Source organism: Tachysurus vachellii, chromosome 19 (assembly GCF_030014155.1).
Source record: "Tachysurus vachellii isolate PV-2020 chromosome 19, HZAU_Pvac_v1, whole genome shotgun sequence".
Taxonomy (NCBI): domain Eukaryota; kingdom Metazoa; phylum Chordata; class Actinopteri; order Siluriformes; family Bagridae; genus Tachysurus; species Tachysurus vachellii.
The window spans coordinates 14,490,261-14,514,180 of record NC_083478.1 but is presented as its reverse complement, the minus strand read 5'-3'; the positions used below and the strand labels follow the sequence as shown (position 1 = coordinate 14,514,180).

The 23,920-nt window shown below is 36.3% G+C and overlaps 1 protein-coding gene across 9 annotated transcripts in view; it reads right to left on the bottom strand.

The window, feature by feature from the left end:
• baz2a (bromodomain adjacent to zinc finger domain, 2A) overlaps positions 1-22,158 on the bottom strand; it is a 49,139-nt gene extending 26,981 nt beyond the window's left edge. For 4 of the 9 annotated variants that reach the window (XM_060893644.1, XM_060893648.1, XM_060893650.1 and 1 more), the window contains exons 1-9: positions 21,896-21,977; positions 20,098-20,775; positions 12,830-14,344; positions 9,336-9,695; positions 6,062-6,122; positions 5,556-5,664; positions 5,238-5,345; positions 2,391-2,619; positions 2,214-2,275 (exon numbers count right to left, since the gene is read on the bottom strand). In XM_060893644.1, coding sequence (XP_060749627.1) covers positions 2,214-2,275; positions 2,391-2,619; positions 5,238-5,345; positions 5,556-5,664; positions 6,062-6,122; positions 9,336-9,695; positions 12,830-14,344; positions 20,098-20,775; positions 21,896-21,950 — 3,177 coding nt within the window. In that variant the 5' untranslated portion in view covers positions 21,951-21,977. Of the gene's footprint in view, positions 1-2,213; positions 2,276-2,390; positions 2,620-5,237; positions 5,346-5,555; positions 5,665-6,061; positions 6,123-9,335; positions 9,696-12,829; positions 14,345-20,097; positions 20,776-21,895; positions 21,978-22,006 lie in introns of those variants that run through there. The other 5 variants (XM_060893649.1, XM_060893645.1, XM_060893651.1 and 2 more) reach the window with 5 other exon arrangements.
• Between the last annotated feature and the right edge of the window lie 1,762 nt (positions 22,159-23,920).

Below are 23,920 nucleotides of genomic sequence, written 5' to 3'. Positions count from 1 at the left end.
AAACAAAATGTCCAAAACATGTGCTTTTGTAGAATAAAGAAAACTAGAACGTAAATTTCCTGAAGAAAATGTATATGGTGCTTGCACATGGCAAATCTCGGAGGCTAGTGGAAACGAGCATGTGACGTCATCTGAATACTCTTGAGGAAGTTCCCCTCATTGTGCTGAGTGTTTTGATATGTCACATGTCCATGTTGTGCTAAATTTTGATTTTCACGTGACGTCACGTGACTTCATCAAATTACACGTGAGGAAGTTCCCCTAATTGTTCTGAGTGTTTTGATATGTCCATGTTGTAAAAAGTTTTTTGATTTTGCATATTTTGTGGGCGGGACTGCGGCACAAACGGAGGGCCAGTCGGTACACCAATTTAAAAGTTTGTTCAGAGTATCACCCTAAAGGAGCTGGCCGAGTTTGGTGCAGATAGTTCAAAAGCTTGCCGAGTTATAAACCTCCAAATTTTATAATGGGAGTCTATGGGGAAAAAAGACCATTTTGAGACCCAGTACCGGAAGTACTGGTACTTGGATCGCTTATAAAAGTCATAGCACACCTCTCCTCAATGACCCGGTCAATTTGACACCTCATTCATGGGTCTAGGACAAAAGCTGTGGGACAAGTTAAGTGCGAAGGGCGAGGTTTTGTCCGGAAGAGTATGCACAATAGTAAGAATGTTGCTTTGCAAGCACCATTAATAAATAGAGTGCATTCTCTGCCATCTCGGTCTCGGTCACCACTCTTCACAGACACATAAATAAAAGAACCCAAATCTCAGCGAATACTTGCCTCAAAGGCAAGATAAATATATGCAAAGAAAGCTTGAAATGTCTACTTTTAAATAAACAAATTCAAGTCAAAAACAAATAATCTATTTTTATGTAATCCATAAGAAAGTAAGGAGTGGTCCGGTTTCTCCTGTTTCGCCTAATTATAGCTAATGTGTTCCCGCCTCCCTCTGAGCGCGCTGTTCATATGGAAATGAACTGAGGTGATTCAGGTAACCACGTACACGCCCCCGAGAAATGGCATAAAACGTCAATCTTCATCATAGAATTACTTACCAGTAAGCCTTTTATTATTGCCTTCATGATTTAAAATGTTGCTCAGCTATAGTCTATTTTATATCTAAATTTGGATGTTTCCAAACAGGCTATTGTCAGACCAAAATCAGTTTTTCAATATAAAGTAAAATTGGTAATATGAAATATATCCTTACCAGCCAGATATATTTTTGAATGTTGTACAAAGCACGTATTTAACTATAAATAATGATATATAATGATTATATATATATATATATATATATATATATATATATATATATATATATATAGATAGATAGATATATATATATAGCCTATATAATGATAAAGATGTATAACTGTTCAATTCAGGGTACTATGTGACAGAGTAGGTTAGTGGGCTTCTACAATCCTTACAACCTTTTTTATCTTGCACTCTTCCTGTTGACACTTTTTTTTTTGCACAGTTTTGCCCTGATTGTGTCTTCTGTGTTATTACTAACTTCTAAAGTTATTTTGTGTGATAGTTAAATATTGTAAATAAACTACAAACAAAATATATACACATTTATTTTGTCCTCACATTCTTTCTTGTAACTCCTGTCTCAGTCACACACCTGCCTGAAAGGCTCATTATGCAGCTCATTATGCGGGTCTTCTCAGGTGTGAATCACATTAATATGCATGATAGTTGCCTACTCGCATATGCCCTTTAAAAACAAAAAGTGTCTTAGAAAATTTAAATCAATATATTGTTTTCTGTGAGCGAGTAAACAAGATGATTTTCACATAATTTTGAAGCAAAAACTCTAGGCTACAAGATTCAGTTCTCAAAAGTCCTGTGAACCAATGTTCTGTATGTGTTTTATGGCCTTATTCAAGTGACTTAAAATATTTCATTTTTCACTAACCACGCATAAACATTGTTTTCTCAAAAGCATAATCATGTACATACATGCTGCTCACATATTATTGTAGTCCAGTTTATGCTGATTACAGTGATATTAGACTTTAGCCATTTATGTCTTTATAAGCAACTGAAAAAAGCACAAATGTCAGGGTATGATAAAACCTCTCCAGGCACTAAAAATACCCTCAGACCTCAGAGGGTTAAAATTCCTAAAATTGCCAAGAATATACAGGATCTTTAAAGAAACACTACAGTTTATTGAGAATCAAATGTTACATCACCTTTTTCTTCATTTTCTTCTTGATCTTGGACAGTTTGACTTTATCCTCCTCTGTGAGCAATTCTAAGACAAAAATGAAGAAAACTGTGATTACTGTCTTACAGTCTTCATTTCTAAATGCCCTATGCCCATATGGTCAGATTAATTTTTTTACAGGAATGTCAGCCTAAAACCTCACCCTTTGCCTCCAGTCTCTTCAGCAGCCTGGCATCTATTTTGCTCAGCAAATCAAACACTTTTAATTTGGGAGGTCTGCCCGGACGCCTTCGTGGACCCCCCTTGGGCTGAATGGATCTACACTGAGGCTTAGATTCCTTGTCAGGGTTTGGAGGGCGACCACGTCTGCCGGTAATTGCCATAATCATGGATGGGACCTCTTCATTGGCCAGGAGGAACCATTTCTTTCCCTAAACACCATAAAGAAAATTCTAATAGAAATACCTTCCTAACATATTTTAAGACATATAATTCATATGAACCAAACTTTTGATTCAAGAGTGCTTTCAAAATTAGCAGTGTTAATATCAGTTGTTTCTAGCAGTTAACAAAATGAAAAGTAAATGAACAACAGAAAAATCCAAATGAAATCAATATTGTGCGACCACCCATCTGCAAAACAGCATATCTGCATATATCCACCCATCTGCAACTTGCACACATTTCTTGAAGGAACCCAGCATTCATGTCGTTCCCAACATCCTTCACATAATCCCTGACAGACGCAATGATGTTAAGATCAGTGCTCTGCGGGGGCCAAACCATCACTTCCACTTTATTTTTCTCTACACTGAAAATAGTGCTTAATGACATTGGCTGCATAATGTATAAGCATCTTCCTGTATGTCTTATCACTAACAAAATCATTAATCTTGAACAAATCTCTAACTCCATTTGTAGAAATGTAGCCATAAACTTGCAAGGAACCTCCAACATTATTCACTGTTGCCTGCAGACACTCATTATAGTACTGCTCTTCAGCCATTCAGTGAACAAACTGCCTCCTGCTTTTTTTTCTGTAGCGCACCTGCTGCCATTTTTCTGCACCCAAGTTCCTATGATTTGTTGATTCGCTTAGTCTTGATTCCACTTCAAAGGTATGGCTTTTTCACTGCAACTGTTCCGTGAAGACTACTTTAGGTGGGTATACCAGGGTCCACTGGTTTCCACCAATTCTTTGCTGATGGACATCTTCCGATGTCAAAAGCAAGTAAGCATGATGTGTCTTTCATCTGCTGCATTAAGTCCTAAGCTGAGCAGAGTGTCTATGGTCCTCAACATTGCTCATCTTAAAAACCCCAGTCTGATTTGAAAGCTTTGCCTGGAAGAGACATTAATGATGCATTATAACTACCTTCTGTCTTGTTGCTGTGCTCAGTCATAGTGTATAACCTGTGACGTGTTTTCCACAACCTTAGGAGCAGTGTTTGGCTGTTTTAAACAAATGTTAAGCCTCCTACACAACTGTTTCTGTTAATGACTGAATTTCAATCTACATATGAAATTGATGATCACTAGCATAATTGGTCACTCATATACCTGACTCTGATCCTTCTAAATCCCTGACATGTGTATATATAAAAAAAAAAAACAAAAAAAAAAGGGGCAAGCCTAAGAATTGAGGCAGGTTTGAAGCTAAAGGGTAGTCGCACCAAATATTGATCGGATTTAGGTTTTTCTTTCTGTTTACTCACTTTGCATTTTGCAAATTGATAAAAATAAACAACTGAAATATATATTTTTGAAAGTATTCTTACATTACATAACTATGCACAGTTCTCTGGATAAAAATGCTAGAATAAATTAAGAAGTGTGCCTTATTCATACCCACTGAACTGTTGTTCATGTTATAATATTGTCACGTTACAACCACAAACAAAAATTTATTTTATTGGGATATTATGTGATAAACCAACACAAAATGACACAAAATTGTGAAGTTAAAGGAAAATTATAGTCTAAAATGTTTTACAAATAAATATCTGAAAAGTGTGGTATGCATATATATTTAGCCCCCTTTACTCTGATACGACTAACTAAATTCCACAGGACAATTATTAGTCGTGCATTTCACAAATCTGGCCTTAGGAGAGTGGCATGAAGAATCCATTGTTGAAAGAAACCCATAAGAGGTCCTGTTTACAGTTCGTGACAAGTCATGTGGGGGGACAGCAAACATGGAAGAAAGTGCTCTGGACAGATGAGACCAAAATTGAACCTTTTGGCCTAAATGCAAATGCACATCACCCTAAACACACCATCCCCAACTTGAAACGTGGTGGCAGAATCATGTTGTGGGGATGATTTTCTTGAGCAGGGATAGGGAAGATGGTCATAGTTGATGGGGAGATGGATGGAGGCAAATACAAGACAATATTAGATCAAAACCAGTTAGGCACTGCAAAATTTAAGACTGGGGCAGATGTTCACCTTCTAGCAAGACAAAACCCTAAACATACAGAGCCAGAGCTACAATGGAATAGCTTAGATCAAAGCATATTCATGTGTTAGAATTGCCCAGTCAAAGTCCAAACCAAAATCCAATTAAGAATCTATGGCGAAACTTTAAAACGGCTGCTCACAGATGCTCTCCATTAAACCTGACTGAGCTTGAGCTATTTTGCAAAGAAGAATGGGCAAAAATTTTACTCTAAATGTGCAAAGCTGCTAGAGACATAGCCCAAAATACTTGCAGCTGTAATTGCCAAAAACGGTGGTTTTATAGAGTTTTGACTCAGAGGGGCTAAATACAAATGCATGCCACACTTTTATATATTTATTTGCAAAAAAAATTTGGATGCCATTTACTATTTTTCTTCCACTTTATGTGCTACTTTGAGTTGGTCTATCACATAAAGTCCCAATAAGATACATTTTTGTTTGTGGTTGTAATGTGACAAAATGTGGAAAGGTTTAGTGTGAATGCATATAAATAGCAAGGCACTGTATATGAGACAAATAAATGCTTCTCCTTTGGTCTATAATAAATGCTTCTTCTGTAATCCTACAAAATTTCTTGAACACAGACCTCAGGTGTGTCTCGCTCCTCATAGAAGTCCCCCACAGGCATACGTGGGCTAAAACTGAAGTGCTCCCTTGTTACTCCCTTCAGATTTTCTTCATGCCTCTTCAGATACTAAAAATATAAAACAACTCTGGATTAAAAAGGTTAATGAACCACAACACCATGATCTGAATAATAAGACAAAAATGCACTGATGGTTCTGCAAGTCTGTCAGTCCAATCTTTTATAAAAACGGCTACTGTTCTGTTAGGTGACTGAATGTTTAACTGGTTCATGTCTATCAGAAATAGGATTAAGGAATAAAAAAGAAAAATGTTCTACCTTAATGACCTCAGGAAACTGTTTAATTCTTTTCCCACAAGGAGTATAATACCATGTTTCTCCTTTTAGTCTGTTGTCAAGCTTCCGCACACGAATCTCTCTCCTCCACCTAAATAAATTAAAACAAATATACAATAAACAAAATGGAAAACTACAAAATATTTTACAAATATTTATAAATTCCTTAAAAAAAAAAAAAAAAAAAAAAGAATACTACTACTGTACACCATCCACTTTAGTAAGTTCAGAAGGTGAACAATTTCTGGATTATTAGTTTGAAGTTTGATATTTATTTTAAGTAACATACTAAGCTTTACTGTTTTCCAATACATTTACACAATGATAAATGAGAAATCCACTGATAAAAAAAACAAACAAACAAATAAATAAATAATTAGCTACAAATGGACATTTACATAAAGTCCCACTGATTTGTTTAACATTACTAATATTCACTTAAATAAAATGCTATATTTACTCCTTCCACACTTTAAAATTGTTTTTACCCATGAAAAAGAGGGAAGATGACTTGCTCTTCTGTAGCAATTCTTCGCCTTGGGGTATCTTCTATGGATAAAAAGGAGATTTTAGACTATTCATTCCAACCCACATAGCATGTCCTCTATTTTTCCAATGCAACAATAAGGCAGCCTGTGACTAGGGGTATAAGATTGTAAAAATTATACATTACGCATAATCAGGGTTTGAAATAAACCTTTTTACTCACCAGCCAATTTGGCTAGTAATTTTTTAAGGTACCGGGCATTCCTAACGTCTACTAGCCAAAAAAAAAGTCATCACAATAGATTATCTGATTTATGGAGTCATACATGAGCTATTCTTGCCCAGTTTGCCACTTGACACTACTCCTCCTCGGTTGTTTGGGGCGACTTTCCTTTTACACTGTGGTTAGCTACATTATTGTTTTTCAAGTCTTCACAATTGCATCAATGCATATGAACCAGGGAGCCGTTATCTGTTGCGTATTGACGGTTATGTCAAGTAAGCGAGATATGTGCAGATGCTGTGCAATTAGGCTGTATTTAATATATCATGATACAGTTGTGTTCAAAATTATTCAACCCCCACTGAAATTGATTGTTTTGGTCGGTTTGACATTGATTATGATCATTCAGTCATCCTGCTTACAATTAAATCAAAGAGGCACATGTAGGTCAGACAAATATAACATAACATTTATAATGAAATAACCACAAATGTCTTTTCTGAGCTCACATCATTATCAGTTTTATTCAACCCCCAAGTGACATTCAATCTTAGTACTTAGTACAACATCCTTTTACAGTTATAACAGCTTTTAAACGTGAAGCATAGCTTGACATAAGTGTCTTGCAGCGATCTACGGGTATTTTCGCCCATTCATCATGGGCAAAAGCCTCCAGTTCAGTCACATTCTTAGGCTTGCGCACTGCAACTGCTTTCTTTAAGTCCCACCAGAGGTTCTCAATCGGATTTAAGTCTGGTGACTGCGATGGCCACTTCAAAATGTTCCAGCCTTTAATCTGCAACCATGCTCTAGTGGACTTGGAGGTATGCTTGGGATCATTGTCCTGTTGAAAGGTCCAACGTCTTCCAAGCCTCAGGTTTGTGACGGACTGCATCACATTGTCATCCAATATCTTCTGGTACTGAAGAGAATTCATGGTACCTTGCACACGCTGAAGCTTCCCAGTACCTGCAGAAGCAAAACAGCCCCAAAGCATGATTGACCCCCCGCCATGCTTCACAGTAGGCAAGGTGTTCTTTTCTTGTTCTTCCTCCTCCAAACATAGCGTTGATCCATGGGCCCAAACAGTTCTAATTTTGTTTCATCAGTCCACAGAACACTATCCCAAAACTTCTGTGGTTTGTCCACATGACTTTTGGCATACTGCAGTCGACTCTTCTTATTCTTTGGGGACAGCAAGGGGGTGCGCCTGGGAGTTCTGGCATGGAGGCCTTCATTACGCAGGGTGCGCCGTATTGTCTGAGCAGAAACTTCAGTACCCACATCTGACAAATCTTTTCTCAGTTCCTCAGCAGTCACACGGGGACTTTTCTCCACTCTACGCTTCAGGTAGCGCACAGCAGTCGAAGTCAGCATCTTCTTTCTGCCACGACCAGGTAGCGTTTCAACAGTGCCCTTTGCCTTGAATTTGCGAATGATGCTTCCTATGGTGTCTCTTGGTATGTTTAACATCTTTGCAATCTTCTTATAGCCATTGCCCTTCCTGTGAAGAGTAATCACCTGTTCTCTTGTCTTCCTGGACCATTCTCTTGACCTCACCATGTTTGTAACCACACCAGTAAATGTCTAGAAGGAGCTGAGTATCACAGTCATTTTAAAGCTGCCTAATTGGTGCTTATTAGGCTTTATTGCTGCTCCCTGATATCCACAGGTGTTTTCAATACCTGATTGAAAACACTTCATTGAACCTCTGTTCTTCAGAGTGGTAGTCTTTAAGGGGTTGAATAATTATGTCAATGAAGAATTCACAAAAGAAACATTTACTACTGTATTACAAAACTAATTGATGTCATTTTAGTTGCATATGGTTCTTTAAGAAGTCCTTGTAGGATTTCATTCTGAATACAATTACAAATGTACACTAAATTCCCTAAAACCATTTACAGCATTGGGGGTTGAATAATTTTGAACACAACTGTAACTCACAAGTTCAGTATTTGTGTTAAATCTGCATAGATTTGGCTTACATAATCTTCCCCAAGAAATTAATGAGTGAACATAATTTATGAAAAATACTTTATGGCTGGTTGGAGAGTGATAATTGTAAACCTTGCATACAATAATTCTAAATTTCCATTGAAGTTTAATAAACTATTAATCTTTGTTCTAATAAAATAATTCTCATTCAAATTTTCTCTCAAAACTGTATGTTCCAAAATTATTTTAAAAAAATGCTATCGTTGAAAAAAGTAATTTTTAATTTGCTATCAATTCAAGAATATCTCTTGTTACCTTAAACCATATTCTATTTCCTTGCAGTATAAATATGAGTTAATACATATAAAAATCGTTCTGTCATGCTGTATATGGCAAATGGGTTATTGATAATCAGCTCAAATACAGTCAAAATACAGCAGTTAACATACCTTTAAGATAAATTAAAAACATAATACAAGTTAATTGTAACAAATTTATCTTTAAAATTGCAGAGTTAAAGTTATTTTTATAGTCATCAAATTTCAAAGTCAACTATTAAATACCATTTTCATAACTGAATGTTTGGGCACCTGTACTTCACCATGCCTGATTAGAACTACAGTTGGCATTATGAATTTTGGTCAGTCAAGACTATCTAGTTGGTACATGCAAATCATAATTTCTGCAGTTGGTAACATAATGAAGGAAGGTGTAACTAATGTGGTATAGTTAGTATGTATGTAAACAATGCCTCTATGTTAGGTAAGGGTTGTATTTACTACATTTCTGCACGTGTCACCTTGAATCCTAGACCTGAAGCTGAATTTGTACGAGGTGAATGCCTGAACTAGTGTCACCCATTTTGATTTGTGATGATGTAGTTTGAACATGTGCTAAAAATGCTTGGTTTAAAAAATAAAAGAGAGTCAGAAGCTCTTTTTGAAAAACTGCCTGCCTCACAAGTCTTCTTCCACACACATCAGTTTCCAGAGTCAAATCTAACCCCAGCCTCACAAATTCTGCTATAACACTGACTAGCTTGTGCCCACTGAATCTTTCAGTGCTCCCTTTATTTAAAAAATGCCCCTGAAGCAAGTAAAAATTATATTTGTAACCTGTTATCAAGTTGCTGTCATCGTTGCCTTCCTTTGCTTTTTCAGCCAAAACAACTTTGATTTTAGATGGCTTTGAACACTTTCCAGCCGTTTCTTTTGTTTTGGATTTCCTTATATTTTCAGATTTTAAAACAGGGTAGGTAACATTATGGGTCAATTGTAAGTCAGTTATAAAACCTCCTTTAAGCAGAAGTGATGAAGCTCCATCATGAAGACAGCTGGCAGAAGCAGGCACCTCAGATTTGCTCTTCTTTGATGTCAGTAATTGCTCTTCTTTTTTCTTTTTCCCCTTCACTTTTTCATCTTTGGGAGCTTTTGATGATGACTTTATTCTCTTTTTCTTAATGTCTTTTAATAAACCTGAGACACAGAATGTTTAAAATTATTATGCAAAAAAGTAAAAACAATTTAGTCAATTTAGACTTTAATCAGACTACTAAACAAGTTTCTTTAATTGAATCTTGTAATAGTTTAATAGTATTGAATGACAATAAAGAGGTTATCTTTAATTGTCCCTTGGCCAGAAGATAGCTGCTTTAATTTTTGCATTGTTTTAAGCTTGCATGCTATCTTCTTTGACATAGAACATGGGGTGGTAGATGATAAAAGCCTGATATCTACAACGTATGTAAAAGTGCTTCCCTTTGATCCTGTGTCTGCTAATACAAGGATGGTATAATTCACACTCATACCAGAGCCAGACACATCATGAATATTCTCCTTACCCTCTATTTTGTTGGCTATAAGAAAAAGAGCAAATATTTCCAAATAACACTCTACAACCCTTAAGTATTATACAGGGCTTAGACAATCAAACAAACATTAACAAATATAGTATAGCAGGCTATATATGCACAGCCTAATTGCCAACTTTTACTGATTTCACATTCGGTAAGTGAGAGCATAATGTGAAATTGGAATTAGCAGAGCAATAGAACAGCTGCACATAAAAAATTGCAATCCACACAACACAATGGCAGACATATCTAGGGTTGCAAAGGGGCGGAAAGTTTCCGGTAAATTTCCGGACTTTCCACTGGAACTTAATCTGGGGAATTTTGGAAATATTCAACATTGGAAACTTTACGGGAATTTATGGAAATTTATGGGAATTTACGGGAATTTATGGGAATTATTTGGAAAGATAGGGAAATTTATATAAACTATATCATATACAAACATAAATAAACATTTTGTTTGGTCATAAGTAGACATGCATGCAAGGTAATACACATTTTAAAAATTACGTCTTGACTGATTTAATTGTAAGTAGAGCTTTAATTGATTATTTCATTGAGTAACACAAAAGCATAATAAACATTTAGCATAATAAACTTAATAATTGTAATAAACATTATTTTATAGAGGATTTTTTTATTTAAGGGGGGAGTGAGTGTGTGGGAGAGGGTCATCAAATTATCTGTGTATGTGTAACACTCCTAATTTACTGCTTATTAAGAGTTAGTAAGGTAGTTATTAAGTTTAGATATTGGGTACAATTAAGAATGTAGAATAAGGTAATGCAGAATAAGGCATTAATATGTGCTTAATAAGTACTAATAAATAGCCAATATTCTATTAATATTCATGCTAATAAGCAACTAGTTAAATGACCCTAAAATAAAGTGTTACTGTGCATGTTATGGAAGAACGCAAGTACATGCAGGGGGTTTGGCCTCAATGGCCCTCCAGTAAGCAGTGTGCTGTGTGCAAGTGACCGAGGAATGCAGGGTACAAATTCAACCTAAATTGCATTAAATCTTGTTGTTTTAAACAAAATTATGCTGTTAAGATTTTCTTTAACTACATTTAAGTTCCTTGTTATAGGCAACTCTGCATCTTTTTAAAATTCCCGTTAATTGCCATATATTCCCGTTAATTGCCATATATTCCCGATAATTCCCATGGAAAGTTTCCAGCCTTGAAAATTCCCGGAATTTTGCAACCCTAGACCCATCAGAGTTCAAAAGAGGACCAATTGCTTCTGCACAGCTCACTTGCATTTCATACAGTCATGAATGACAAACTACATCCAACAGGAATAGAATAATAAGCAAAAGAATGATAACAGAGAATCACAGCTTCCCAATCCACTGCAGAATTAAATGCGCACCCTGACTCTCCTGTTTTCACCAACTGTTTGTTGGAAGCTCCACAGAGTCAATATTGAGTCAACAGGTCTGCATATTATAAATCCATTTTGAGGTGTTTTTTATAGGAGTCAGTGAGAGAACATTTTTCTCCACCAATATCACAAAGTTATCCGGCCAATGTGGGACTTGTCTTTGTCATTTCCAAGACAAACTGATCTGTGGTCTAAAACCAGTTTCAGTTTCATTGTCCACTTTCAGTAGACTTCTGATATAAATATGTATTAATTATTAGCCCAATGTAAAGTAATTTTCAAATTTATAAGTACTGCTGTCAAAAATAAATCATACAGATCCAAAACACGTCACACTAAAGTTGCGTCACAGGTTGTGCATTATAAGGTTTGATCTTCATTAAGAACAGTTTTGAGATTAGAAGCTTTAAAACTAGTAGAACTCACATTCACTTGATTTACAAGTCTTTTTTTAATGCATTTATTTGTTTAATGCGTTTATTTTACAAGTTAGAAACATCAAAGACAGATTTTGTGTGGTAATATTCTAAATTGTTTACTGGAAGTCACTTTCAGGTAAGGTAGATTTAAATTGTACATTTGTGAGTGTACATGTTGTTTAAGTCTTTTTCAATATCATAAGACAATACATTATGCATAGGAATTACAACCAAAATTCAATTTCCATCTAACTCAGCTAAACAAACCATCATTGCCTCTAAAATTATATACCTGTGTACTATTATAGACCCATTTTATCACCATGGTAATGATAATCAGTGGAAAGTTTTAATAAGAAACACAGGTTTTATAGCTTGTCTTAGAAAATGTTGCAAGATTTCGAACATACTGCTGAAATTGGCATCTCTTTTGCATGTGCATGTAAAGTATAAATCAAGCCTAGAACAACACAAAATTATGATAATATAAAATATGATGATAATAAAATTAATTCATAATGTCCATTTGGGATCAACAGTTTGAGAACTACAGAGCTACACTTTTAGTTTACTAAAAAATAACAGAAACAATAATACAATAAGAAAGTACATTTTAAGTGTGGTCACATTCAGAAAACTATTATGAAATAAAACATAACACAAAACTCTTAATGATGAGTTAATGTGTGTAAATGCCAGCTAAAACCTTATTAGTCTGAGGCCACAAGTCTTTTCAGCAACCTATGATTTACTAATGGGAAATCAAAATACAAATATAAAACATTTCTATAACAGAAAGAACTACATTTATTGGAGTGCAAACTTTTCAAGCAGTCACATTATGATTACATGACTAATTTGATCAATTATTGAGCATATAGTTATAAGAATAAGCACATCCCAAAGTATTCATTCCCAGATTTTTATAAATCAAATTAACACACCCTTACCTTTATTACACTTTCCAGAGAAGTCATTTAAAGATGAATGCTGTGAGATGTCAGCCTGTGGGGAGTCATCTAAGGAATTATGAATCTGAGAATTATCCTTCAGAGATGTCATGTCATTGGAGTTCTTAGTGGTCAGATCCACTGCATCGGTTTTACAAGCAGTGCCATCTGTCTGGTCATTTTCTGGCAACATATCTCCCAATTTGTTGATGATGGACCTATCTTCTAACATTAAGGAACTTTCATCCTGGTTGTGCACACAACAATCCACTGCTTCAGACCTATTAAAATAAACTATCCCAGCCAAAGATATACAATTATTAGTCTCTGTTTCCCTTATATCATTTAGGGCATTTTTTCCAGAAGTGGATTGGTCCTTGCTGGTACATACATCCTTTTTAACAACAGGTAAAATATTCTTATCTGGTTCTTCTGTATAGGGGATACTCAAAGATGACTCTGGGATTTTATCAGGAACTTTACTGGAGTGGCCCTCCGATTTACACACTGAACCTGTGACATTGACTTTATGGTAAGTCCAGCTTAATTCAGATATATTCTTGGTTTTTAATGGACAACATGTCATATCAGAATTTTGCTGCTCCGAATCATGAAAAGCTGCATGATCTGTTTCCTGACAAGTAGATAATACAGCATTTGTATTAGCTATAAGGGGTGACTCAGATAATGTCTGAGCAGATAAAAGCTTTTGGGAAGAAACAGAAGCACTAAAAGGAAAAGAAGAGGCAACAGCAACAGATGTAGGGAATGTATGAGGAATAGAATTATCAATAGCTGTATCAGTCAAGAGATTTGTTTGAGGGCTTGGGAAATTAGGAGGGGTTATCAAAGCCCTTTGCATAGGTGCCAAAGAGTAAGAAGGCCTGGGGAGTACAGGAAGATATGTACTTTGAGATAAAGGTGACTGAGTAACCTGTAGACCCTTAGAATCTGGACTGTCTACTACAGGTGAAAGGGCTATATGTTGAACTGCAGAGGTTTTGAAATGTGATGCCAGAGACTGGCTCGGAGATGCTTTGATGCCTTGACTCATTTGAGAACTATCAGATATTAAAGTTGAAATTGTTGCAGGCAGTGTAACAATAGATGGAGACATAGGAGAACTTAGTGGTTGGACTTTTAATGAAGGTGTGGAAAGTAATTGAGGTGTGGTACTCAATGCTGATGGTGTACTTATTCCAGGCTTTGCCGATACTGAAGGCTGTACTGACAAAGGTCGAAGTGCTACCAGAGTAGGCTCAGAAATGGTCTGATGAAATGTTGTTGCCACTGACAGTGAAGTGGCACTGACAGGATTTTCACTCAATTCCTTGAAAGTAGTTTCATTGTCAACCGACTGCCGGGCTTGCAAATTATGCTCATTGGTAGGGAGCAGGGAAGTTCCTGAGGCCTTCACAGGTAAACTGTCTATTGGGAACAGCTGTTGAGTGGCAGATATTTTCTTACTATCACTGTAATCTTGATCCACTTCTTGTTTGGAATCATTTCTACAGACTGGAGTCAACAAGAAAAGATAAATTAGTTTACTAAACCATGAGAGAAATATAAAAATTTCAAAAATGTACTAGAACTTTAAGTGCTTCGAGTTCTAAGAGTATCTTTTCAAAAGCATAATTCAACATTATATGTTCCACTGTGTACATTCTGTATTCCTGAATTATTTCAATGGTAAATTTAGAATATAAAAAAAAAAATTAAAACTAGACAAATCGATAGCTAAACTTGTAGATAACAATATTACTATATCTGACAAACCCTCACGTAGGTTCATGTAAATTTAAATGTTCATGTAGGTTTTCTTTCCACCATTGCTCCAGGTTTGCTTATTAGGTATAAATATAAATCTAAATTTAATTTGAAACAAATTTTTATATTTCTGTAAGGTTTTTTTTGACAATGTCCAGTGTTTATACAAATAAACATGAACAAAATGCAGCTGGTACTTAACAATAATTGCCTTTTTAGATAAAATATTATATAAATAAACATGGTAATGTTCGGTTTTCTTTTAATTTGCCAAAAAGATGCCAAAAACTGGAGATGAGGAGTTATTTTCTTAAACTTTAAAACTGATATTAAAATCAGTGAAACTCTTTACTGTGTCCTAAATACACTGAGGCTCTGTACTAAACTGCTTTAATGAAAAGGGCCTTTTTAAACTGACATCTTTGGACCTTTTTGTCTACTTCTACCAATGGTTACTCCAACATAGGTTATTCCATACTTGCTATGAGAATTCATGTTATATTATAATAAACTTTATAACAGCTGTTTTTCCAATTATGGATTGTGGTTTCTAAAAACCCATGAGAACATATGAAGATGGCACATGGGGATGTTGCTTGTAGGTTGGTGTCTGTTGAAGGGTGGCTTTTAATAATGGCATGTTGTATTAAGATGATTTTACTGCCAAACAGATGTTGTGTTTGGGCCACATGCATTAAATGCTGTAAAAAAAATAGAAAATTGGGTCTATTTGGTACAAGGGGTGTCTTTTGAAAACAAAAGACAAAAGAATTAAAAACAGAAACTAAGCTCTGCAGTTCTGCAAAAATTGACAGCAATTCCACTGAAAAATACTACTCTATATGTAGAAGCAAATACATATACCTGCACATTATTACTGTTTTTGACTGGTATAGTCAGCTTCAGACTATATACTATCTTGTTTTGTTGATTAGGGTTTATCTTTGCTGATCTATGTCAAGTCAAAATTGGTCTGCATGGCTGTCATCCCAGAAGGAAGCCTCTTCTAAAGATGATGCACAAGAAAGCCTGCAAACAGTTTGCTGAAGACATTGGTTTGCTTCCTATCTGGAAGGTCGCTCATATCAGGTAACATGGAGGGAAGTGACATCTGCTCCACTCAGACTCTCCACTCGTGTCCCACAGGGTTCAGTACATGATCCTTTTCTTTTCTCCCTGTATACTCACTCTCTTAGTAAAGTTATTTCCTCACACAGGTTCTCTTACCACTGCTATGCTGATGATACACAATTTATCTTCTATTTCCCACCCTCAGATACCACAGCTTCTGATCTGATCTTAGCATGTCTGGCAGACATATCATCGTAGATGACGGCTCACTACAAGGATCTGCAATATTCCTACACAACGATCTGATCTCCCCTTCAGTCACAGCTCGCAACCTTAGGGAAATCATGGACAATCAACTTTCCTTTTCCTTGCATGTTGCTAATGTGATATGTTCATGTCACTTTCTTGCATAAAAATGGACCAGTTCCCTCTTACCTCAAAGCTCTTATTACTCCTTGCACTGCACTTCACGCCCTCAGAGCTGCCAGCAGTGCTCAGCAGGTCCCACCATCTCTCTGGGTAAGAGGTAGGTATACAGCAAGACTCTTTTCCGTTCTAGCGGAGGTGGTAAAATAAACTTCCCCTAGATGTCTGAACAGTGGGCTGTCACTTCAAATGACAGGTGAAGACCTACCTCTTCCTAAAACACTTGAACTAGCAGTTTTTCCCTGTTTGTTTTATGTGTATATTTAAAAAAATGTTTTACATTTTTAAAGTATCAAAACTAAGGCATACATTAAAATAAATAGTAATAATAATACAAAAATACTGCCATTAAGTCATGCAACTTAACTTTCAGAACTAAAAGGTTCTAAATCTACAGCTCAGGCATAACATAAGCCCTTACTGTCTAATGTGGAATGCTTTATGGTATTTAAGAGGCAAAAAACATGGACAGGAACTTGGAACTAGAGTCCATGCATGGTTTCACACCGAGTGCTTTAAGCATATACTTTATATATATATATATATATATATATATATATATATATATATATATATATATATATATATATATATATATATATAAAAATCAAAATGTAAAAGTCTCTCTCTCTCAACGTGTGTGTTTTAAAAGTCTTTAAAGGAGCATGTGATTGCATTGGAGAAAGATAAGCATATCAACATGCTCAGAACTTAGGCTTGCCCTGCGCTTTGAAGCAATGTATCCTACTGCTGAAAACAGACGCTCTGATGGTGTCCCAAACCATGGACATTTTCTGTCGTTTTTTCCTGTTTGTTTCTTCTTGTTGCTCATTTACATTGTTATCGCGCCCTTATATTTTGCAGCCCGCACTAGCACGTGCCCGCGCCCTCAAATCAAAAGACCGCTAACTCCTCGCGTCTCCTTCCGCTTTTACCTAAGTGTGTTGTCATACACGCACACACACACAAAATAATGAGAAACACACACAAGAACGTGACGTGAGCTTTAAAATGAATTAAAAGAGGCTTTGAGGCAGAGGAATTTGCCTCGAATAATTTTTGTAATCTAGTTACTCGAGGAATCGTTTCAGCCCTAGTTATAATATCCAAAAAACTGCCATACCGGCAAACTGACTTTTCCTCTTTTATTTACAATTTTCTCGCTTGCTGCGGCTCATTTACTGCTTATCAGTCGCCAGTTACTGAAGAGGAATCCAGCACCAGTACAAGACAACGATATGGCACAACCAAACATGATACTGTTACATGATTGGCTGTTAGAGTGTCATTCCCCAAGTTGCTAGGTTACCAGAGAGTGGGTGCCTTTGTTAATGCAACCAAACTTGCTTCGCAACCTCTGTTTTCTTCCGACAAATAAAAAAATCTAACGTTTTATCGAGCACATTTTGTATCGCTATCGATCACGTGTCTATCGCGATACATATCGTTATCGTTTTATCACCCAGCCCTATGTGTAATTCTACAGAGTTACTCAAGTTGATCTCAGGCAGACCTTTTTTAGTTCCTTGGACTCACCTTTGTTATGATTGAGCAAGCTCTACATAGCAAGTAGTGGAGCCTTTGAAAAAGATATACAAATATTCCTAGACTGGTTTATGAATGGGTAACAACATTAGTTTACTCAATGATTTCAACTTTTGAGGTTTTATTGTACATAGCTGCATACTAGACATGCTAGTAGTAGTAATAGCCATTTACTTTGTCCAGTTTTTTCCTGGTTCCTATTTGTTATTTTAGGCCACTGATATCTTGACACACTGGAAATCTGCAGTTGTCAGCAACTGTACTTATTTTTTAAGAGAAAAGGCAGACAACCTACTGAGAACAGGCCTACTAATATTTTTTAGCTTATATATCATGTCTAATCTGATTGGTCTGTAGAAAAGCTGGTGAGGATGCTACCTTTCTCAAATGGCAAATTAAGGGCATTCAGAATGTGAAATTAACAGTGTACAACCTACAAACAAAAGTCAAAAGTTTAAATATAGTAAATATTTTAATAGTGAAAATGTCCAAATTGGGCCAAAATAGTAATTTTCTCTCCCCTTTGTCATGTGACGTGATAGTGTTACAAGGTCTCAGGTGTGAATGGGGCCTCGCCACAGTTGACCAAAGAAGTTGAGTGCATGTGGGCAGCATCATTACTGGAACCATGTCCTTTGGTCTGATGAGACCAAGATAAAGTTATTTGGTTCAGATGGTGTTCAGGTGGCGGCTACCAGGTGAGGGGTACAAAGGCAAGTTTGTCTTGCCTACAGTCAAGCATGGTCATGGGAGTGTCATGGTCTGGGGCTGCATGAGTGCTGCCGGCACTGGGGAGCTACAGTTCATTGAGGGAACCATGAATCTCAGCATGTACTGTTACATACTGAAGCAGAGCATGATCCCCTCCCTTTGGAGACTGGGCTGCAGAGCAGTATGCCATCATGATAGCAACCCCAAACACACCTCCAAGACGACCACTGCCTTGCTAATGAAGCTGTGGGTAAAGGTGTTCGACTGGCCAAGCATGTCTCCAGACCTAAATCTTGTTGAGCATCTGTGGGTCATCCTCTAAACATTGACACTTTGGGCTTTAGAGGTGTATACACTTTTTGGCCAGTGGTTTAGATATTAATGGCTGTGTGTTGAGTTATTTTGAGGGGACAGCAAATTGACACTTGTTATGCAAGCTGTTCACCCACTACTTGACATTGTAGCAAAGTGTCATTTCTTCAGTCTTGTCACATGAAAAGATAAATTAGATTAGATATTAGATATTTTCAAAAATGTGAGGGGTGAACTCACTTCTGTGAAATACTGTATATCAAGTAGACTGACACTATCACTTTCAACTAGAAACCATCAACAAACATTTGAATCCCGTTATGAAATGTCCCAGCGAACTATAGCTTTAGTCTGTAGTACCCGTACTCATTACAGATTTAGTTCACCCTCTGCTGTTAATAATAATAAACCCCTACATTTTTCTGGAAAGGTTTTCCACTAACCGGAAGAGAATAGTGAGGCAAGGCACTGAAAACAGGCAAGTAGGCCTTTTATACAGATCTGGGGTTGAGGTGAGAGCTGTTTTAAATAAATAAAATTATAAAAGAATAAATAATCTTACCATAAAGTAACTTTATATTTATATATATTTATATTTATTATATTTTGTATATCCAGCTTCGTTCAGCTGTTCTATGTTTTTGTGTGTTTCTCTCTTCAGTCTCTTCTAAAGGTGAAATGCATGCTCAAATGGGATGAGGTCTGATGGCTGAATTGGCCAGTCCAAAAGTCCTTTGCTGTATTGGTAGTGTGTTATTGTGTATTGTGATATTGTATTTCTGCATAATAAGTCCCTCCAAATAACTTGTAATGCGTTTCTTTGTAAACTGCCACACTAAATGTAGTCTTCTGAATTCATTATTCTGTGACCATCATGATTTTATGATCAATAAAGTTTAGTAAAACCATTCAAAAGTAGCCATGCAAATCCAAGACATGCAAATACCTGTGTGTATGTTTTACCAGCTGTGAGTTTAGGAACTGCAAAAGTAATTCTCCTGTACAAATCATTAATTAAGGATTAATTATTTGAAGATTAGTATGTCAATCATCTTCCGTTTTACTTGTCAGAAGGAAATGCTTCTCCTGAAATCTTCCGATATTTAACCGCAAAGCAAAATGCATAATGTTTGCAAGACTGGCAATATAAAAGCATAAATGCCAATGGATAGCAGTGCAATGTAATATCGTGCATAGACAGTAAAATTATTTCATAAAAGCCTCTAATAACAACCACACACTTATGTTAGCCATCCTTATACTTTTAGTTTTTTATTTTGTATAACCTAGTCTTTTTACCTAGTTTATTATCTTTTTCAGATATTTTTTATATGCATACATATCAAATTAGCATTGAATTAAAATATATGATATGCATATGATATGTATACTCCTAATAAGTTAACATAATTTAGTGCTTTGCAAATAATGTTTACCTTGAATCCCAGCAGAATGGTCCACAGTGCCTCTCCCTGGACTCTGCTTCCTCTGGGGGGAACAATTATCATGCTTTGCATTTGGTGACCTCATTAATGCCTGCACTGGCATGGAACTATCAGTACTGCCATGGCCCATGTGATGATGTTGCAAACTCCCTCGTAGGGTGGTAAACATCTGTGCAGTAGGCATCAGTGGTGTCAGGGGTTCCGATTGTTCTGAAGAAAGAAGTGTATGCTGTGATTGATAACAGGGTGCTCCATTTGGCACCATGCCAAAATGCTGCTGTTGTTGATTAAGCACTTGGTTTGGGTATACACCATACATGCCATGGGAATATGGTACTGTCACAGATGACTCCCCTTGCTCTTGGCCAGGACACCCCTTCCCCCAGTGCTGGTCTCTTGTCACTGGGGCTTGCTGAGAATTCCCTATGGTCCTGTTGATTGGGTAGTGTCCCTGAAAGGCATGAGAGGATTGCTGCTGTTTTTGGGCTGTTCCATGGCCAGTGCCACAGCCAGAGTCCAAGTCAGAATTATAATGGTTTGGTATCCACAAGTAGTCATATTCCATGATGGACTGATGATGCTGATAAGAGGAAGGAGGAGGGTCGGGGCCAGACTGACTGCCCTCATCTGCAGCAGTAATGCCATTCACATTCATATCACCCTTCAGATCTGTACATAGAATAAAAAAATCTCACAGATATCCCAAAGATAACAAGGGATAAGACATTTACCACAGTTCATACTGTTTGCTTTTCGTCTCATATGATATTAAGTACATAATTTATTGCAAAGTGATTTATGGTCAAGTAGAATGCTAGTTGTGCCAACCACTGATTTATAACCACTTATTACTAAAGCAATCAATAATATTAATGCCTATTGGAGACGTCATAGCAAAGCAACTGGTGACTTGCAGTGATAAAATCGCTGTGTGAGAACATAGCCTTACTTACTTTCACCTAAATAATAAAGTATTTTTTATTTCCTGCATATATATACACATGTACATAACATACAGTCCCCTTATAAAGTACTGGAAGGACAAGGACAATTCTTTTTTTTTTTAACACATCAAGACATACATATTAGGATACAACAGCTTAAAATCTACTGTCTCATATTTATTTTTAAGAACATAAAAATGGGCCTTGGTGTTCCAATACTTTCGGAGAAGACTGTATTAGGTTAGCATTACTACGTAACATTACACATAAAACGAAAGCAAAAATTACTTTTAGAGCTTGCTCACTTTATATTCGAATCTATAACTTCATGTAACATACGTCAGAAAATGAATTGGCAATCAAACATACTACAATTAAGCAAGTTGCTTTGATCATTTCTTTCATCTTTGGTATGGTTATTAATTTAGCTCTCAGACATAGATTAACAAGTCGTAGTTTACGCAGTAGTATTGGGCCTATAGAACACTGGTAACGGCGTGATGCAACACTATTTATTTTCTTAAGAAATGTAACAATGTCTACATGCATTGTATTTTCCTCCTCAGTGCGTGCACCATAACATCTCGTTATAAATAACATGCGTTTGGTAGTGAAATCATCCGTGTGCTTACCTTTAGTTACCTAAATTTATATCGATAAATTGTTAGCAAGCTAAAGCAAAGGTGCACCAAAATTCAAAGACTAGCAAATCATTCAAGTACGATGTACAGTATGTGTGTGTATATTTTATATATATATATATATATATATATATATATATGATCAATTTTTTTTGAGAAATCGCAAATTATAAGTATGCTATACTGGCAGCTACAAATATGTACCCTTTGTTGGTGCCACACATTGTTTTATTGAAGTACGGCTGAATTTTTTAAGCATCGCCCACACGGTCCAATCACTGTTTTTACTCAATAAATAATTTTAAATGTCCTAACCTCGTAACGATTAAACAGACAACACTGCCTTTGGATCCCGGTTTTACAATCTATAAGATGACAGAAGTGATCTTAATCATAAAAAGTCTTTCTCTAGGTTTCAAATTAACAAACATGGCTGCTATTTTCTGAACGCAGCTATGATCACAGACGAGAACTCGAGACCAAAGAGGAAGTACCTAACCCGTTACGCAATACGGAAAGCCACACAGCCCAATGTATTAGCGTATTGCAATTCAAGCAACTGTATGAATACGTCCAAAAACATACACTATATTGCCAACATTTTTGTAACGTTTTCACATGCACATGAACTTTAACTTTAATCCTATTTTTAATTTATAGGGTTTAATATGTAGTTGGCATAGCTGTGTAGTTGGTAAGGTTTAGGAGTGTGTTTGAGCTCACCTCAAGACAGGAAACGCTCATAAGGGTGTGATGGTCAGGTGTTTGGCCATATAGGGCATATAGTATATTTTCTATAGTAATTTTTTACTCAGAAATAAAATAATAACTATATTTTATACTTTCAGCTTAAATTTAAGGGTATCTACATCTAAATCAGTTGAATGGTGTAGAAATTACATACATCTTCAGTTCCTTCTAGTTCTGGGCTTTTCGCCTTTAATTTTGGCTGGCCTGAGCTCAGGTGACTGACTTTTGCACAACCACTGTAAAACATTCCACTTTAAAAGGTCTTGGATTGTTTAAAAACTAATTTCAGATCATTGCCATCTGCACGTTGAAGTATAATCTAGTGAATTTTTAAGCATCTGACTAATTCTGAGCAGATAATCTATCCCATATATACTTTATAATTCATCCCATTTATTTTAATACTTTGCATTATGAACAACAAGGTTGTTAACACTGGGCTTTCACTAGGGCTGTCTTCTGTTGTAAGGTGCCTCATTTACCTCATATTGCTCTGACGTGTCTAAACGTTCTGGGCTGACGTAAAGCTTCGACAGAATTGACGCATCCAGTGGGAATGTCCTCAAATCAGCACTAGGCGACTCACATCCCTAAGCACCAATTTTTCACTTAGTTTCCACCTTTTTCTATTTATACTGATTCCAGGTTTACAGTTGTGCAGCAAGTACTGACTATATGTCAGTATGTAATGTTTTCAGATGTTTTCAATGTAAAAATCTCCCAATAAATGATGTATAGGTTTAATTAGTTATAGTGTGCATTCATTTGGACTATTATTATGCCCTGTGCAATTTGTTGCAATGAAACAATCATACTTATTTATCATAAATGCTAGATCGATAGATTCTTTTTTCTTTCTTTCAAAAAAGCATACCCATTTACCAGTAGAGGCTCCTGACCATAAATTTAGATGGGCCAGACTCTGGGTCTGTAGGCCAGACTCATAGGCTGTATGAATAAACTATAATTGTTTAGTAGACCAAGTATTCCTTTCAAATTACTGAACACTTGCGGAACACTTTTGACAGAGGTCTAGTGTCCTTGCGTAATTCAGGGTGGCTGTAACAGCACAACCCACAACACCCCCCCCCCCCCCCACAATTGGCAGAAGGAATCCGAGTTTTAGCCACTTCCGGCTTTCAAGGGTATTTAAGTGTTATTACTCTGTGATTATTAGCAAGCTGTGTTTTCCATGCCATTAACCTTTCTGTGTTTTGACCTTTGCTTGCTTTTCAGCTCAAGTTTTTCCTTACCATTGTATTGGATTTTCTACCTAATTTGGTGTGCTTTCCTGGCATTTTACCTCACTCATTCTGTTATTAGATTTATGCTGTTGGATTCCGATTTTGGATTTGTCTGTACGTTAAATAAATATCTGCTTATGGATCCTACACATCCTGTTTCCGGGGTTCCATTACAGTGGTGCTCTACTACTGATTGGCAGGCTCGACATTTATACATATAACGTTATATTAGAAT